The sequence below is a fragment of the Thalassophryne amazonica genome, chromosome 22 (genome assembly GCF_902500255.1).
Source record: "Thalassophryne amazonica chromosome 22, fThaAma1.1, whole genome shotgun sequence".
Classification (NCBI taxonomy): domain Eukaryota; kingdom Metazoa; phylum Chordata; class Actinopteri; order Batrachoidiformes; family Batrachoididae; genus Thalassophryne; species Thalassophryne amazonica.
The window spans coordinates 5,513,031-5,530,752 of NC_047124.1; the positions used below are offsets into that span (position 1 = coordinate 5,513,031).

Below are 17,722 nucleotides of genomic sequence, written 5' to 3' on the forward strand. Positions count from 1 at the left end.
ATTTCGTGAAAAACATAACTTTAATTGTTGAACAAAATTCTGAAAAAAAAAACCCACTTCTGGATTTAAAAAAAATTATACATATGAAACCGGATGTAGCATTTTATTGTTGCAGCGCGGTGCCGGATGTGCGGAGGTGTTGTTGTGACCTGGATGTGAATCTGTGGACACGCCGTGGCTGCTTCGTGTGAATCTGAAGCGTCGTATGCTGATTTCTGGGTGGTTTTAATAGACTCCGCGATGACTTTACGGCTGTGAAAACACCCAAAACATAGACGTGTAGACTAAGGTAAGAGTTTTGAGGGCTAAAGGACTTCGGTGTGCTGGCTGAACCGTGAAGCGTTGGTGAGGTTTCTGCTGATGTAATGGGAAAACGTGCCGAAGATGCGACACCCAAACGTCACGAAACAAGAACTAAAAACAGACACAAAAAACGCATTCTGTTATCCGAATCACAGTTATTAAATGGCACCGGCCTGCAGATTTTTGCTCTTAATGTTTGAGCATAATGAATTCAAGAGATTACCTCAGAAGCTAGTCGGTTAACGCTAGCTAATTCGAGACGTTGGCTGTTATTTTTAACAACTTTTCCACTCGTGTCCGTGGGATCTGTCGCATTTCTAGCCTGCTGTGGTTCCATTAATACAGTACATGTTTGGAGTTTTCCCGTTAGAGGTATCTCACAGTCGTTAGTGTTTGGTAAAGGGATTGACTCTGTGTTGCGTCAGATACAAGCTGATTGATTGTCAGCTGATCGCCCTTTGATTCACGTTAGACAGTCTGAAAATTCAACGATGAGCAGATTAAAACACACTTTTCCCAGAGGATCTGGGTTTACAGACCCCGTGTAAAAGGTTTTAAGGTTTTGAGGCGTTCATAACAAATTACAACATAATAGCAGATATGAATCTGTTCCAGGACTCAGAAACATCACTGTCGGATTTTAATAATCATTAATCAGATTATCTGTTATTAAAACTTTTTTATGTTGCTCTAGTTGTCAAAGCATACTATCATGTAACAAATGTTTTCACTCAGATGCCAGGTGAATCTGCATGTTGAATTGGCACAAATTTTACGCTGGATGCTCTTCCTGATGCAACTCCACACTACATGGAGAAATGTGGCAGGGGCGGGGTTTGAACCGGAAGTCTTACACACTGAAACAAAGCGTGTAACCATTTGGCCAGCATATATACGAGGGCTGTCAATAAAGTATAGGTCCTTTTTATTTTTTTCAAAAACTATATGGATTTCATTCATATGTTTTTACGTCAGACATGCTTGAACCCTCATGCGCATGCGTGAGTTTTTCCACGCCTGTCGGTGACGTCATTCGCCTTTGAGCACTCCTTGTGGGAGGAGTCGTCCAGCCCCTCGTCGGAATTCCTTTGTCTGAGAAGTTGCTGAGAGACTGGCGGCGCTTTGTTTGATCAAAATTTTTTCTAAACCTGTGAGACACATCAAAGTGGACACGGTTCGAAAAATTAAGCTGGCTTTCGGTGAAAATTTTAACAGCTGATGAGAGATTTTGAGGTGACACTGTCGCTTTAAGGACTTCCCACGGTGCGAGACGTCGCGCAGCACTCTCAGGCGCCGTCGTCAGCCTGTTTCAAGCTGAAAACCTCCACATTTCAGGCTCTATTGATCCAGGACATCGTGAGAGAACAGAGAAGTTTCAGAAGAAGTCGGATTCAGCATTTTATCCGGATATTCCACTGTTAAAGGAGATTTTTTTAATGAAAGACGTGCGGATGGGTCCGCGCGTCGGGACGCAGCCGGCGCAGGAAAAACACCTCCGTGTTGATAACCATTTGTAAAATCCAGGCGGCTTTTGATGGCTTTCAGTGGAGTGAGTATATGAGAAATTGTTTAACAGCTGGGCATGTTCCAACTTGTCCTTAAGGCTTCCAACGGAGGTGTTTTTCCTGTGGCGGAGCATCGCAGCGGCTGCAAGCCGACGCTGCAGTCCGTTCGCACGTCTTGCATTAAAAAAATCTCCTTTAACAGTGGAATATCCGGATAAAATGCTGAAACCGACTTCTTCTGAAACGTCTCTGTTCTCTCACGACGTCCTGGATCAATAGAGCCTGAAATGTGGAGGTTTTCAGCTTGAAACAGGCTGACGACGGCGCCTGGGATCGCTGCGCCACGTCTTGCTCCGTGGGAAGTCCTTAAAGTGACAGTATCACCTCAAAATCTCTCATCAGCTGTTAAAATTTTCACCGAAAGCCAGCTTAATTTTTCGAACCGTGTCCACTTCGATGTGTCTCACAGGTTTAGAAAAAATTTTGATCAAACAAAGCACCAGTCTCTCAGCAACTTCTCAGACAAAGGAATTCCGACGAGGGGCTGGACGACTCCTCCCACAAGGAGTGCTCAAAGGCGAATGACATCACCGACAGGCGTGGAAAAACTCACGCATCCGCACGAGGGTTCAAGCATGTCTGACGTAAAAACATGAATGAAATCCATATAGTTTTTGAAAAAAATAAAAAGGACCTATACTTTATTGACAGACCTCGTATCAGTCAGTCACTCACTCATTCATTCATCCTCAACTGCTTACTCCAATTAAGGGTCACGGGTGGCATCCCTACAGCCATAGGGTGTGATGCGGGGTTCATCCTGGACAGGAGGGCCACATATAGATAGACACATTCACACCCGCATGCACATCTACAGACATTTTAAAGTTTCCGATCCACCTAACCTGTATGTTTTTGAATGTGGGAGGAAGCCGGAGCACCCGGAGGGATCCCACACAAACACGGGAGAACATGCAGACTCCACACAGAAAGGCCACAGGTGGGAATCAATCCCATAACATTCTTGCTGTGAGGTGACAGTGCTAACCACTAAGCCACCGTGCAGTATAAAAATCATCTAGTTGATGTTATAAAAAATGATGGAGAGATTTGTGAATCTTTACAACAGCAGCTATTATGAGATATTATAGACGTAAAGTCATGAAGCTGCACTAATTATCTGACATTTTATTCACATGTATCCTGTTAAATAAGAGGATTTGATCAAAAAAATGTAAGAATTGTGGGCATTACGCATGAATTCCAATCATTACCACTAAGATTGATAAAATTCTAAAATATGTCAGCAGATTCTTTGGTGATTTAATGTAGAATGACCCCAGTGTTTTTCGTTACAACATGATGGCATTTATTATTTTTGAATTACTGCTTAGAAAATCTGGAACAGAGAAACTCACTCGCTCACCCACTCATGTATGTTTTTGCTGTTTAATCCCAGGAACTGTGTGTGACCTCTAACCTGACAGTGTGACGAAGCCTGTTGTTCAGTAAAGTGTTTACATTTCGTTTAAGCTCCTGCTTTGTCTCCTCAGATGAATGGAATCTGCGTGACAGTAGCAGAGACGACGCGTGAAGTTGTGACAGAGGAAAGCTAACCCACGGATGGCCTGCCAGTCTGTCGCTGCAGTTATGGACGAGCAGGCCCTGCTGGGGCTCAACCCGAACGCAGACTCCCACTACAGGCAGAGGGTAGGCATTACCCCTGAACGTCTCTGCTGCCTTCAGTGATTCGATTTAATCTGGAATTGTGGATAACACACAAACGTGCTAACACTTGTTTCCAGTGTGCCCCATTTGAAAGTGGCAAGAAGGAAGATTAGGATTACATGGGCAGATTAAAAATTCATAACCAGGTCATAAAACTAGAATACATAAACTTGGGCTTTTAAAAATATCTTATTAATATGACACTGAACAAAAATATAAATGCAACACTTTTGTTTTTGCTCCCATTTTTTCATGAGCTGAACTCAAAGATCTAAAACATTTTCTATATACACAAAAGACCTATTTCTCTCAAATATTGTTCACAGATCTCTCTAAATCTGTGTTAGTGAGCACTTCTCCTTTGCTGAGATAATCCATCCCACCTCATAGGTGGCGTATCAAGATGCTGATTAGACACCATGATTATTGCACAGGTGTGCCTCAGGCTGGCCACAATAAAAGGCAAAAATGGGAGCAAAAACAAACGTGTTGCATTTATATTTTTGTTCAGTATAAATAAGTAACAACTGAAATTTATTTTAGTGTTTACAGCCGTCTCCCAACCGGATGGTCGCTGGTTTGGGACCAGTTGTGCCTCATTCATTGTGTACATTTGAGGTAAATATGATTTATACAACTTCAAAACATGTATTAATATGTTTCAAATACATAAATTGATCTCACTCAGTTCTATCTACAAATTTGAGGAGGAACAAGTCACAGTTTGGATTTAGTTTCTTGATAAATGAATTGACTATAAATTATTATTGTGTGTTACTTGAATATTTGTTTCAGGTGTGTATGCAACATTTTGTAGATAAATAATTTAATTCAAATAGAAAAGTAATCAGAACAGTTAGTTGCCGGTGAAGCAAAGAGACAGAACTGAGACTTAAAAAAAAATGTGTCCAGTGAAAACAAACAGGTGATATCAGCCTGATGACATCATCAGGAATAATTTGATCTCTTGCACAAACAAGACATCAGATATGAGCAGACGTACGCACACAGACTCCATCTGTGCATGTACATGTGTGTTAATTTATATGCTTTGGTTTTAAACCACAGTATCGTTTTACTTTTTTTTGGGGGGGGGGAGTTGTTTGTTTTTGGACCGGACTAATCAAACTCTGTATTTAGTGTGCATGTGCATTCTGGCAAACTGCAGCTGAAATTCCCCATTTTATTTTCCAGAAAATCCTTCTGTGTTCTGCTGTTGTTTGTCTGTTTCTCTGCTTGCAGCCACAGACGCCTGTAACTCCCTCAGAGTTTTCTGGTGGCTTTGTAACACTGAGCGCTAACAGCTGGTTTAAAAACAGTCCATCTTTAGAAAAGAAGAATAAACATTTGTCTTGCTAATTTATTTCCCGCCAGGCGGTGGCGTACTTCGAGCAGCTGAAGGAGTCTCAGGACGGCTGGGAGGTTTGTGCCGAAGCGCTCGCTAAAGTCGTTTACAAGTGAGTGAGTGTTTATAATCCACATTGGCGGCGAATGACGCTCTGATTTTACTCACTTCCATAATTTTTTGACATTTTATTCTGTATTTCTAGTTTGTTTGTGTGTTTTCATCTACTTTTAAACTTCTGCCTTTTAAATTCTGCCAGATGTTTAAATGTATCTCTTTTTTTTTGTTTTGTTTTCCTTCTTTTAGTGATGACCACATCAAATTTTTTTGCTTCCAAGTTTTGGAGCATCAGATTAAGTTCAGGTAAATAAATCAGCTTCTCATCGAGCTTTTCACAGTGAAACCTGGTTTCGGAGTCCCACCGTTCTTAGTCTGTACGCTTTAAAACTTTCCTGCTGTCAGCAAAGTTTGGGCTTTCAGCTAGGTCAGAGAAGTCTAGAAGCCACACCCACTGAGCTGAGAAAGGGTGTGGCCTATCAGCAGATCTTTTCTGTTTAAAACAGCAGAAACATTTTAAGTTCTCGTCACTAGCAGGTGACTTTCTCCCGCGTGTCACCTGGAGACTTGTGTGAGATTGTTGAAAAGAATCTAATTGGCTCCACGTTGATGTTTGTTTGCAGACACGCTGGTCTGAGTGCAGCTCAACAGCAGCTGATCAGAGAGACTCTGATGAAGTGGCTCCAGTGTCAGGTTCGACCCGCCTGCTTGCATGTTTTGTTTGTGAAGTCCGGTTTGTGTTTTTCAAAGTTCTTTAACATGTTCTTTTCTCACAGCTAATGAGCGCTCAGCCTGAGAAGCCATTTATCCGGAACAAGGCGGCCCAGGTGTTTGCGCTAACCTTCATCATGGAGTACCTGACTCTCTGGCCCAAGTTCTTCTTTGACATCTTGAGTCTGGTGGGTCTGAACTCTCACGGTGTGGACATCTACCTGCGGACGCTCATGGCCATCGACGCTGAGGTTGTGGATCGGGACATCCTCCACACGCCTGAGGCAGGAAAACCACTTTGTCCCACAGGCAGCACCAGCAGGGGGCGCACTCTCCCTCCTTATATGCATGAGTTGTTGTTGTTTAATGTGGTCTTGGTTCTTCACGTTGTACTTTCCCCTTCAGGAGACCCGCAGGAACACTTTGATCAAAGACACCATGCGGGAGCAGTGCATCCCGAACCTGGTGGAGTCCTGGTTCCAGATCCTGCAGACCTACCAGCAGTCCCACCCGGAGCTCACCTGTCAATGTCTGGAGGTGGTGGGAGCCTACGTGTCCTGGATCGACCTCAGCCTCATTGCCAATGACCGGTCAGTTGCATGACTAGAAATAAACGGAGAAGTTTAATCGACGCTTTCAGGGTTTTGTTTTTATGACCAAGAAATACAAACGTCCACTGTGACACTGTGTGACCACCGATATTGGTCTATTAGCAGAATTTCAGCTGATCTCTGTTAAATGAAGTGTAACAGTCAGTCGGCTCAGGAGGAAGATATTTAAAACGTTACTGATCCAACACTGTTCCAAACTCTGTGATTGTGTACTAACACTGGTTCTTGCGAGGGACGTCACAAGAACCCATACTTTGGTACTAAGTCGATACCAAACTGCTGTGCCGTACAATATTCGTTACAGAGGACGCAGTTTATCCACAACTGCTGTTACATTCTAAGCAGCAGTCTGACACCTGTACAGTGTTTGAAACTTGCATTCTCTGAGCCCAACTGTGTCATGAATCAGTCCTTCATAGACACTTCGCTAAGACATACGGTGGAGTCAGGGACGGCGAACCACGACATAACATTATTGTTGATAATAAAAATGAAAGCTGGCCAAAGGAAAATGATTACAGAGCAGTGTTAGATACAACGATTCGACTCTATCTGCTTTAAGTGTCGTTTTGTGTCGAAGATGTGACTCCCGGGTTTAACTAAAAGGTTCATTACTTGATGCGTCGTACTAATATCGTCTTCTGGTTGCTCTGTTAGGTGTCACCACAGCAGCTCATCTCATCCTGCCATCTACTGGTCAAATAATTTTTAGCAAAATACTTTTTTCTGTCTGTATCAGATTTGGTGTTGAGAATTGTGTAATTTCACTGGTGTTGTCGTGACAACGCTGGTGGTGTAGAAAGAGCCGCCGCTGCCTTTAGGTCATGTGACTGTTTTCCTTTGATGTGTTTCCACTTCAGGTTTGTTAACCTGCTGCTGGGTCAGATGTCGATGGAGGAGCTGAGAGAGGAAGCCTGCGACTGCCTGTTTGAAATCGTGAACAAAGGCATGGACCCCGCCGATAAAACCAAACTGGTTGAGTCTCTGTGCCAGGTGCTGCAGTCTGCTGGTTTCTTCAACGTGGACCAGGTACTCCTGCAACCACAAACGATATATGACCTGCTCTTTACAAAACCCGGTTAAAGCTTTGTGTGTCTGGAATAGACGGCGCTAAGTTTTGTGACGGAGTGTGTCAGGAATCTGCCCACACGTTTGCTATTCTGAAGTTTTTTAATTGTGCACGCAGACCAGATGGCGTTAAAGTGGTGGCTTTGAAGTTTTACCTCTTTTGTTGGGTTTCCCTGTCAGGAGGAGGACGTGGACTTCCTCGCCAAGTTCTCACGGCTTGTGAATGGGATGGGTCAGAGTCTGGTCCAGAGCTGGACCAAACTGGCCAAGGTGGGGAGCGTGAAGGAGGCGGCGGAGACGCTGCAGGCCATGGAGGCCAAAGTGCCGCTGCTGCTGCAGCTGCTGGTGCACGAAGACGACGACATCTCGGCCAATATCGTGGGCTTCTGCTATGATTACCTGCACATCCTCAAACAGGTGGGCGGACTCAGACTTCACCTGAAGCAGTCTGACCCGGTGAGGTCGGGATGATAGAATAACGTATTTGTTTTTTGTTTTTTAAGCTTCCACAGTTGACGGACCAGCAGAAAACAAACATTGAGGTGAGAGTTTTACTTTTAGCGCCACAGTCTTTGCGCGTTTCCCATTTTTAATAAAGCATTCTCGTCCCCGCAGGCCGTCATGCTGGCTATCATGAAGAAGTTGACGTATGATGACGAGTACAACTTTGAGAATGAGGTGAGTGTCTGAGGTGGCTGGTGATGATGTTGTTGTTGTTGTTGTTTGTGCGTTGAACGCTGCGGGTGTGTTGGTCAGGGCGAGGATGAGGCCATGTTTGTGGAGTACAGGAAGCAGCTGAAGATGCTGTTGGACCGACTGGCTCAGGTGTCGCCTGAGCTGCTGTTAGAGGCCATTCGCCGAGTCTTCACCACCACCATGCAGTAAGACTTATTTTACTTACTTTAGGTGTCAGAGCGTTTGTGTATCTTGCGTCAATTTTAAGTTCTTTGATTTCTGGAAGGCGCTGTATAAATAAAGTTATTATAGTTGTTGTCCTGTGTTATGGATACTGCGTAGAGAGATGTTGTGCCTCTGACCTCGCTTGAACAAAATTCTGTACGACAACTGTTGGAGTCAGCTGACTGGCTGAACTTTAAAGTGTCAACATCGCAGAAGAATCTGCAGACAATCTCTCAAAATGTTGTAAATCTTTGTAGGATGATTACGATTGTGTTTGAGTAAAACCTGAACTCATATTTGTGCTCATGTCCTTTTAATTAGTGAGATGCCCTTTCATGACACGTTGGCTAATCAGCGCCCCCTCGTGTCTTTGAAAGTTACCTTGTGGTCTCGGTGGCATTCTGTGAAAATGTGGTGATGGGAATTCTGATGGCGTCTGAGCTACGGGTCATACGAGGGCTGTCCGTAAAGTATAGGTCCTTTTAATTTTTTTCAAAAACTATATGGATTTCATTCATATGTTTTTACGTCAGACATGCTTGAACCCTCGTGCGCATGCGTGAGTTTTTCCATGCCTGTCGGTGACGTCATTCGCCTGTGAGCACTCCTTGTGGGAGGAGTCATCCAGCCCTTGTCGGAATTCCTTTGTCTGAGAAGTTGCTGAGAGACTGGCGCTTTGTTTGATCAAAATTTTTTCTAAACCTGTGAGACACATCGAAGTGGACACGGTTCGAAAAATTAAGCTGGTTTTCAGTGAAAATTTTAACAGCTGATGAGAGATTTTGAGGTGATTCTGTCGCTTTAAGGACTTTTCACGGTGCGAGACGTCGCTCAGCGCTCTCAGGCGCGTCATCAGCCTGTTTCAAGCTTAAAACCTCCACATTTCAGGCTCTATTGATCCAGGACGTCGTGAGAGAACAGAGACGTTTCAGAAGAAGTCGGTTTCAGCATTTTATCCGGATATTCCACTGTTAAAGGAGATTTTTTTAATGAAAGACGTGCGGACGGGTCCGCGCGTCGGGATGCAGCCGACGCGGCGCAGCGGCACAGGAAAAACACCTCCGTGTTGATAACCATTTGTTAAAATCCAGTTGGCTTTTGATGGCTTTCAGTGGATGAGAAATTGTTTATCAGCTGGAGATGTTCCAACTTGTCCTCAAGGCTTCCAACAGAGGTGTTTTTCCTGTGACGGAGCGTCGCGGCGGCTGCGAGCCGATGCTGCAATCCGCCCGCACGTCTTTCATTAAAAAAATCTCCTTTAACAGTGGAATATCCGGATAAAATGCTGAAACCGACTTCTTCTGAAACTTCTCTGTTCTCTCACGACGTCCTGGATCAACAGAGCCTGAAATGTGGAGGTTTTAAGCTTGAAACAGGCTGATGACGCTGCCTGAGAGTGCTGCGCGACGTCTCGCACCGTGGGAAGTCCTTAAAGCGACAGAATCACCTCAAAATCTCTCATCAGCTATTAAAATTTTCACTGAAAACCAGCTTAATTTTTCGAACCATGTCCACTTCGATGTGTCTCACAGGTTTAGAAAAAATTTTGATCAAACAAAGCGCCAGTCTCTCAGCAACTTCTCAGACAAAGGAATTCCGACGAGGGGCTGGACGACGACTCCCACAAGGAGTGCTCACAGGCGAATGACGTCACCGACAGGCGTGGAAAAACTCACGCATGCGCACGAGGGTTCAAGCATGTCTGACGTAAAAACATATGAATGAAATCCATATAGTTTTTGAAAAAAATAAAAAGGACCTATACTTTACAGACAGACCTCGTATATGGATCACTTTGCATCGTAACAACTTTGGCTACTTTCATTTTCAACTTTATGTCAAAAGAACCTGTTCTCTGGAGATGATGATGTTTTGCACTTTCACTTTCTGCTCAGGAAAGAAAGGTTTGCAGAAATTCCCCAAGAGGGATTTTAAGTGGAACATATGTTTGAAGAGCTTAAAAAATTTTACAGTGACACCAAAACCAGTTCTGTAGCTGAGAAATTGGGCGTTTAAAGTCACACTGATTTCGCTAATTAGCTGCAACTTTGTTGGCTTGTATCTCACTAATTTAGAGGACACGAGCAAAAATATGAGTTCTGGGCGTTACGCAGGAATCCCAAACAGCTTACAAAGATTTAGGAAATTTTGAGCGGCATCTGCGGATTTTTCCTTGCTTTGACCTGGAATGACCCTAGGTGCGTGTGCGCGTGTCTGTGTGTCAGGAACTGGCAGACGGCGCCCTTCATGGAGGTGGAGGTGGCCATCAGACTGCTGTACATGCTTGGAGAGGCCCTGCCCACGTCTCACGGCGCTCACTTCTCAGGAGACACGGCGAAGGCCAGCGCGTTGCAGGAAATGATGAGGACGGTCGGTCACATGACTTCACTGCATGTTCTCATTTGTTCTGTTTTCTCTGGTGATCGGGAGGTTTTTTCCACACATTTGCATTTAGATAATGTAAACATGGTTTCCAGTCCTGAAACATTTGACCTGTTGAAGTGTCTTTGGAGCTGTATGTCATTGTTTGTTTGTTTGTTTGTTTGTTTGTTTTGGGCTTCAGCTGGTGTCCTGTGGAGTCAGCGGCTACCAGCACACCTCTGTGTCTCTGGAGTTCTTCGAAACAGTTGTTCGATATGATAAATTCTTCATCGTGGAGCCGCAGCACATTCCAAACGTTTTGGTGAGAATCATAAACTTTTCCATATATTTTGTGTGAGGTCGGTGAAGCCGCCATGTCTCAAAGGCAAGCTGGTTTTCCAGAACCAGTTCCAAATATCTTTGATCCGGTGGATTCTCAGATGTTGTTGGTGTCGCCGGACTCCGAGGGCACTCGTGCATCACAATGTCATATCTGATGTGAGGACGTCGAACTCTGCATCTAACAGCCGCATGGACGCTGAAAACATGGAGGTCGATCATTTTTCACCCTGAGAATTGATAAAGAATTGAACCAATAAGGAGACTCGATGATGTTGATGAAATCTTTTCATTTCCTGTCTTCCTTATTTATTTTATGGTGTTTTGATGTTCTGTTGAATTTGTCCTCAAATCATTTGATGTTAGTGTAGAATTGAAAAATGACAAAAAAGATATTCAAAATTATCATTAAATAAGCAGAAAAAATTTTTGTTTTACTAAAAACTTAATTCATTATTATTATTTATTATGCATTGTCAAATCTGAAAATCTGAAATATCAGCTAACTAAACCATCGAACAATGTTTTTGCCACGTTTAAATACAGCTTATAAATAAGAGCGATGACGTATATACACGTGGAAAATTAAAATGACATTTTATGTATTCATCAAGGACAGGACATAATTGAACAAATAATTTATTCGTGATTAGATATGACGTACCCTTAATTGGAGTAAGCGGGTACAAGAAATGAATAGAAAACAAATAAAAACAAAAAACCTCAAAGTCATAAACTGCTAATTTTAAAAAATGACAACGTAATCTGCTAATTTATATGAATAAATTATAAAAATTGCTCAGCAAGCACCGGTTCCAGAATGTAAACCAGCAAGCTAGACGATGTAAAGTCAACGACATGCACCCGATCATCTTGGAAAAGTTTATTTATACAGTAGTGTTCAGAATAATAGTAATGCTATGTGACTAAAAAGATTAATCCAGGTTTTGAGTATATTTCTTATTGTTACATGGGAAACAAGGTACTAGTAGATTCAGTAGATTCTCACAAATCCAACAAGACCAAGCATTCATGATATGCACACTCTTAAGGCTATGAAATTGGGCTATTAGTTAAAAAAAAAAGTAGAAAAGGGGGTCTTCATAATAATAGTAGTGTGGCATTCAGTCAGTGAGTTCGTCAGTTTTGTGGAACAAACAGGTGTGAATCAGGTGTCCCCTATTTAAGGATGAAGCCAGCACCTGTTGAACATGCTTTTCTCTTTGAAAGCCTGAGGAAAATGGGACGTTCAAGACATTGTTCAGAAGAACAGTGTAGTTTGATTAAAAAGTTGATTGGAGAGGGGAAAACTTATACACAGGTGCAAAAAATTATAGGCTGTTCATCTACAATGATCTCCAATGCTTTAAAATGGACAAAAAAAAAAAAAAAACAGACGCTTGGAAGAAAACAAAAAACAACCATCAAAATGGATAGAAGCATAACCAGAATGGCAAAGGCTCACCCATTGATCAGCTCCAGGATGATCAAAGACAGTCTGGAGTTACCTGTAAGTGCTGTGACAGTTAGAAGACGCCTGTGTGAAGCTAATTTATGTGCAAGAATCCCCCGCAAAGTGCCTCTGTTAAATAAAAGACGTGCAGAAGAGGTTACAATTTGCCAAAGAACACATCAACTGGCCTAAAGAGAAATGGAAGAATATTTTGTGGACTAATGAGAGTAAAATTGTTCTTTTTGGGTCCAAGGGCCGCAGACAGTTTGTGAGACGACCTCAAACTCTGAATTCAAGCCACAGTTCACAGTGAAGACAGTGAAGCATGGTGGTGCAAGCATCATGATATGGGCATGTTTCTCCTACTATGGTGTTGGGCCTATATATCACATACCAGGTATCATGGATCAGTTTGGATATGTCAAAATACTTGAAGAGGTCATGTTGCCTTATGCTGAAGAGGACATGCCCTTGAAATGGGTGTTTCAACAAGACAATGACCCCAAGCACACTAGTAAACCAGCAAAATCTTGTTTCCAAACCAACAAAATTAATGCCTCGCAGATGTGAAGAAATCATGAAAAACTGTGGTTATACAACTAAATACTAGTTTAGTGATTCACAGGATTGCTAAAAAAGCAGTTTGAACATAATAGTTTTGAGTTTGTAGCGTCAACAGCAGATGCTACTATTATTGTGAACACACCCTTTTTTACTTTTTTTTTTTACTAATAGCCCAATTTCATAGTCTTAAGAGTGTGCATATCATGAATGCTTGGTCTTGTTGGATTTGTGAGAATCTACTGAATCTACTGGTACCTTGTTTCCCATGTAACAATAAGAAATATACTCAAAACCTGGATTAATCGCCGGGTGTTTCAAAGTGGCGACTCATCTGTGTCGATGCTCAGATGGCGTTTCTTGATCACCGAGGACTGAGACACAGAAGCCCAAAGGTCCGCAGCAGAGTGGCATACCTGTTTTCCAGATTCATCAAGACCCTGCAGTAAGTCCATCTGGAACCGCCCACAATGACACGCCCCACGGCACTCTGATGATGTCATGGTGCTTTGTGTCCACAGCAAACAGATGAATGCCTTCATTGAGGACATCCTGAGCCGGATCCAGGACCTGCTGGAGCTCACCCCTCCTGTAAGTGTGGACAGCACGGGGCCGGGATTCATTGAGATGCAGCCGTGGTCGCGTTTGGCGAGAACCTGGAAAAGGCAGAATGACAAACCGGTTTAAAGTAGTTTATAGCTGAGTTTTTAAGGTGGGAGGGAAAAAAACTGGTTGTAGTTTTTACCTGTAGGATTGTAAGTTTGAAGGAGCGCCTGAGGTTTTTTCTTTGTAACATCATAAATTATAGAAGGAATCAAAGTATTTGTCCAGCAGTATATTGAATCCAGGTTTCATGTTTCTGCTCCTGTTTTGATACCTCTGAAATGGTCCCAGAATTCACCGTTTTGTTGATTTGTCGCGTGCAGGAGAATGGCTTCCCCGCGCTGCTGACCAGCGACGACCAGCTGTTCATGTTTGAAACGGCGGGCGTGCTGATCGTAAACAGCGAGAGCCCCGTGGGCAGGAAGCAGGCGCTGATGAGGAGCCTGCTGATGCCGCTGATGGAGGCGTTCCGCCTGCTGCTCGCCAAGCTGTCGCAGGAAACCGAAGAGGAGAGGCAGGTGGCGCTGTCGGACTGCCTGAGTCACGCCGTCGGCTTCGCCAGGTGAGGACGCCGATCACAACGTTCCTTTTGCATTATCTCAGCCGCCGCGTCCGCGAGGTCTGACGGCGGGGGCCGCTGTTTCCTGTCTGCAGCCGGACCAGTAAGGCATTCAGCAACAAGCAGACGGTGAAGCAGTGCGGCTGCACAGAGGTCTACAGGGAGTGTCTGCAGACCTTCCTGCCCGCGCTCAGCTGCCCCGTCCAGCGGGGGGTCCTGCGCAGCTCGGTGCGCTCCTTCCTGCACCGTATGATCATCTGCCTGGAGGAGGAGGTGCTGCCCTTCATCCCCGCCGCCTCAGAGCACATGCTGAAGGACTGCGAGGCCAAAGACCTGCAGGAGTTCATCCCGCTCATCAGCCAGATGACCGCCAAGTTCAAGGTAGCACCAAAAACAAAAACCCTTTACTGTCGCACACAGAACTGGGTGTGTGTGGGGGGGGTACTGTGGGCGTGTCCTCGTGACTGACTCTGCCCGTGTGATGATGGCCTCTTGTTGCTCGTGCAGCAGCAGGTGTCTCCATTCCTGCAGCAGATTTTCATGCCGCTGGTGCTCGCCATCTTTGAGGTTCTGGCTCGGCCAGCGGAGGAGAACGACCAGACCGCCGCACTGGAGAAGCAGATGCTGCGACGGAGCTACTTCAGCTTCATCCAAACCATCGTGGGCAGCGGCATGAACGAGGTCATGGCGAACCAAGGTGGGTGCCGTCGCCAAAACCAAACACCGCAGGAGGGGGCGTGGCAAACACTGGGTTTAAATAGCTTCAGTTTTTACTGGTGTGATTTGAAAGTAAATTGCTTTCAGGTTTTTTTATTGTTTGGATGAAAGTCTCAAAATTGATTAAGATTATTTTCTGTTGGTGGGTTTGGGTCCTGTGACACTAAGTTTTGTCCTTTCAGGAGCGGAGAACATGGAGCGCGTGGTGTTCACCATCATCCAGGGAGCGGTGGACTTCCCCGACCCCATCGCTCAGAAAATCTGTTTCATCATTCTGTCTAAACTGGTGGAGCTGTGGGGTGAGGAAACCGTCTGCTGGCGCTTTAGAGCCACGATTAAGACACAACAACAAAAAGCTCCGCATCGCTCAGTGTGTGTTCTGATCCCACAGGAGGCAAAGAAGGCATGGTGGGATTCCCAGACTTCATCTACAAACACATCGTCCCGGCCTGCTTCCTGGCTCCGCTCAAACCAACCTTTGACCTCACAGACGCTCAGACGGTGCTGGTGAGTTTTTTTGTTTTGTCGTTGTTTTTTTCCGAGCACACTTTACCCCTCATTGATTCGCCGCCTGCAGCTCTAATCGTTTTTTTTTCAGACGCTGTTGGAGTGTTCCCTAACGCTGAAAATGATTCATCTCAAAAGGGTAAAACGCCTCATGTCTGGCCTCTAAATTAGCTTGTTAGCACAATAGCGAGAGAGTTTGAACGTGTAACTTTACAGAAAGAATAGTTTAGGGTTTGAACCGCCAGACTTTTCCTCCAAAGTAGCACCTTTAATGACGTCACTGAACGAACGTTTGTGTCTGTCAGGGTCCAGAGTTCATTCAGTTCCTGCAGCACGAGTACCTGCCGTCGCTTCAGGTGTCACCAGAAATCACACAGGTGAGATTTAAACCCGCCACCGCACCGACTCCTCTCATCAGCTGATTCTGTTGCTTAGTGAGAAGCCGCACAGGCTGCAGAGACGTTTTTTACGTTGTCACTCTGGTCTTGCAGGAACTGTGTCAAGTACTTCAGCAGCCGGACGTCAAAGTCCTGAAAACCTACATGAAGGTACAGCTCGGATTGAACAAAAAAAACACTCAAGCACGAAGACTAGACGTTAAAATTTGTCCTTTGTCTTTGCAGGCATTTTTTCATCAAGCCAGGCTGTAGCGCAGAGACGTTCACACTTAAACCCCCTCAGAGGAACTTTAGCGTAGGAGCTGCTTCTGCACTTCAAAAGTCAACGTGTCACAAAGCCCAGACATTCTGCAGCGCTCAAGACGGCGGGCAGAGCAGCACGGAGCTGTCCCTGTGGACTCGGACCGAGACACCAAGACACTCGATTGCTGGCCACGTGGGGTCGACGCCCTACAATTATTCGCTTATAAACGTGGATACAGGAGAACGGACTGCAGCTTCAGTTTGTCACTGATTAGAGCGCGCACCTCCACCACGGCCCGAAAGACCCGCCCTCACAAGCTTCCAAATGTCCCGGATCATGCCTGGACTGTCCCGGGTTGAATTCTGACCTTTTCACTCAGTTTGGTGGAAAAACGGTTTGTTAGCTTTGGCGTGATTGCGGTGAAAACGCGGCCTGTTCGGCACTTCTGATGCCTGTCACTTAGGACTTTTGTGAAATCGTAGCTTTAGTAGTCCGACCTTTACTTTAGGAAACACATTTCAAAAGATACAAGACGAGAGGTTTTAGTTTATTTTGCTGCCAGGAAAACAAAAATCCTGAACTGTGTAGTTATATGAAGTAATTTTTTTCCTCCTAACCTCACTTCTTTTATCATGTTGAGGAAATGGACCGTTGGAAACTTTTACTTTGACTGTAATTTTCTCTATAGATTTATTGCGACTGTTAAAGTGGTGTAAAACGGCGCCCCCTACAGCTTGCTTTGAAATCCACATGAACAAGTGTGTTACTGCAGCACCAATTCTTTTGTTAATTCTCCCGCTCATGTCTAATCAGTTTGTCTTAAATGTCTGGAGGAATTTTTTTTTTCATATTGTTATGATTCAGAAAAAAAAGTCAGCAAACCTAGAAAAGTCCAGATGTTTTGTTTGTTTTTTTTAAATTGCCAGAAATTTAGGTGAAAATCACAGAAAAAGGTTTTTGTGTGAGTGGTGAAGAAGTGACCCTTTAAGATGTGAATATTATAAAATTAACTTTATTCATCATTAACTGTAAGTTTGTTTTTGTTTTTTTTTAAAGTTGCCCCTCCCACAAGACTTGAAACAGTGACTGTAGTTGACAAAGTTATGCAATTAAGAAAGTCAACATAAAATTTACTTAAAAAAAATCTCCTGATTTCCCCCCCCACACACACACACACAAAACAACAACTTGAAAACAATTTTGCTTTTTAATTTTAGATGGCAATGAAATTGAGGAACAAATTGTGAACAAGTTTAAGCTCAATGTAAATAAAGTTCCTGTATGTTTAGCCATTTTTTAACACAAAAGTGAATGTCACATAGGACGAGGAAATTTGGCTTTCCATAAAATGTTGTTATTGATCCCCTTCTCTAAAAGTGATTTATTTTACATTGCTATTAGTAATTTTGTGACTTTACACTTCTTTTTCATTATTATTATTTTACTTTGTGTGTGTATTTGTACTGTCTCAAAAAAGTTATCTTCAGAATTTGTTGAATTTTCTATTACATTATTGAGAATTAAAAAAAAAAATACCCCTATAGTGTTTTAAAAACTCCTTCATAGAAATGATTCACGGGTTATAAGAGTGAACTCTGGGGCGATGGTTCTTTCATTGTCAGTTTTTTGTCCTGGTTCACAGGACTGTATCTGGCTCCGCCCACAGGCTAATTTGCTGTCAGGTGTGTTTGTGTTACTGAAAGATGTGAGATAATTGAGGACTCGGTTTGCAAACCACTAAGCCACGCCCCT

At 43.8% G+C, this 17,722-nt stretch overlaps 1 protein-coding gene across 1 annotated transcript; it reads left to right on the forward strand.

The window, feature by feature from the left end:
• The first annotated feature begins 138 nt into the window (after window positions 1–138).
• xpot (exportin, tRNA (nuclear export receptor for tRNAs)) lies at window positions 139–17,525 on the forward strand. The gene is made up of 25 exons (XM_034163346.1): window positions 139–289; window positions 3,362–3,518; window positions 4,911–4,993; window positions 5,188–5,244; window positions 5,562–5,631; window positions 5,715–5,933; window positions 6,055–6,239; window positions 7,121–7,289; window positions 7,509–7,745; window positions 7,832–7,870; window positions 7,944–8,006; window positions 8,085–8,209; window positions 10,454–10,598; window positions 10,792–10,911; window positions 13,293–13,387; window positions 13,464–13,533; window positions 13,869–14,107; window positions 14,200–14,485; window positions 14,612–14,801; window positions 15,004–15,120; window positions 15,213–15,328; window positions 15,420–15,467; window positions 15,634–15,705; window positions 15,820–15,876; window positions 15,952–17,525. Exons 2-25 carry the CDS (start codon window positions 3,432–3,434, stop codon window positions 15,976–15,978), a joined length of 2,916 nt encoding a protein of 971 aa, XP_034019237.1. The 5' UTR covers window positions 139–289; window positions 3,362–3,431; the 3' UTR covers window positions 15,979–17,525.
• The last annotated feature ends 197 nt before the right edge of the window (window positions 17,526–17,722 follow it).

What these genes read in the sequence shown, in the direction of transcription:
- xpot (XM_034163346.1), top strand. Translation starts at nt 3,432, where the DNA reads ATGGCCTGCCAGTCTGTCGCTGCAGTTATGGACGAGCAGGCCCTGCTG. An exon ending in ACATCCTCCACACGCCTGAG is followed by an intron (nt 5,934 to 6,054) that starts GCAGGAAAACCA and finishes TTTCCCCTTCAG; the next exon opens with GAGACCCGCAGGAACACTTT. An exon ending in AGATTCATCAAGACCCTGCA is followed by an intron (nt 13,388 to 13,463) that starts GTAAGTCCATCT and finishes TTGTGTCCACAG; the next exon opens with CAAACAGATGAATGCCTTCA.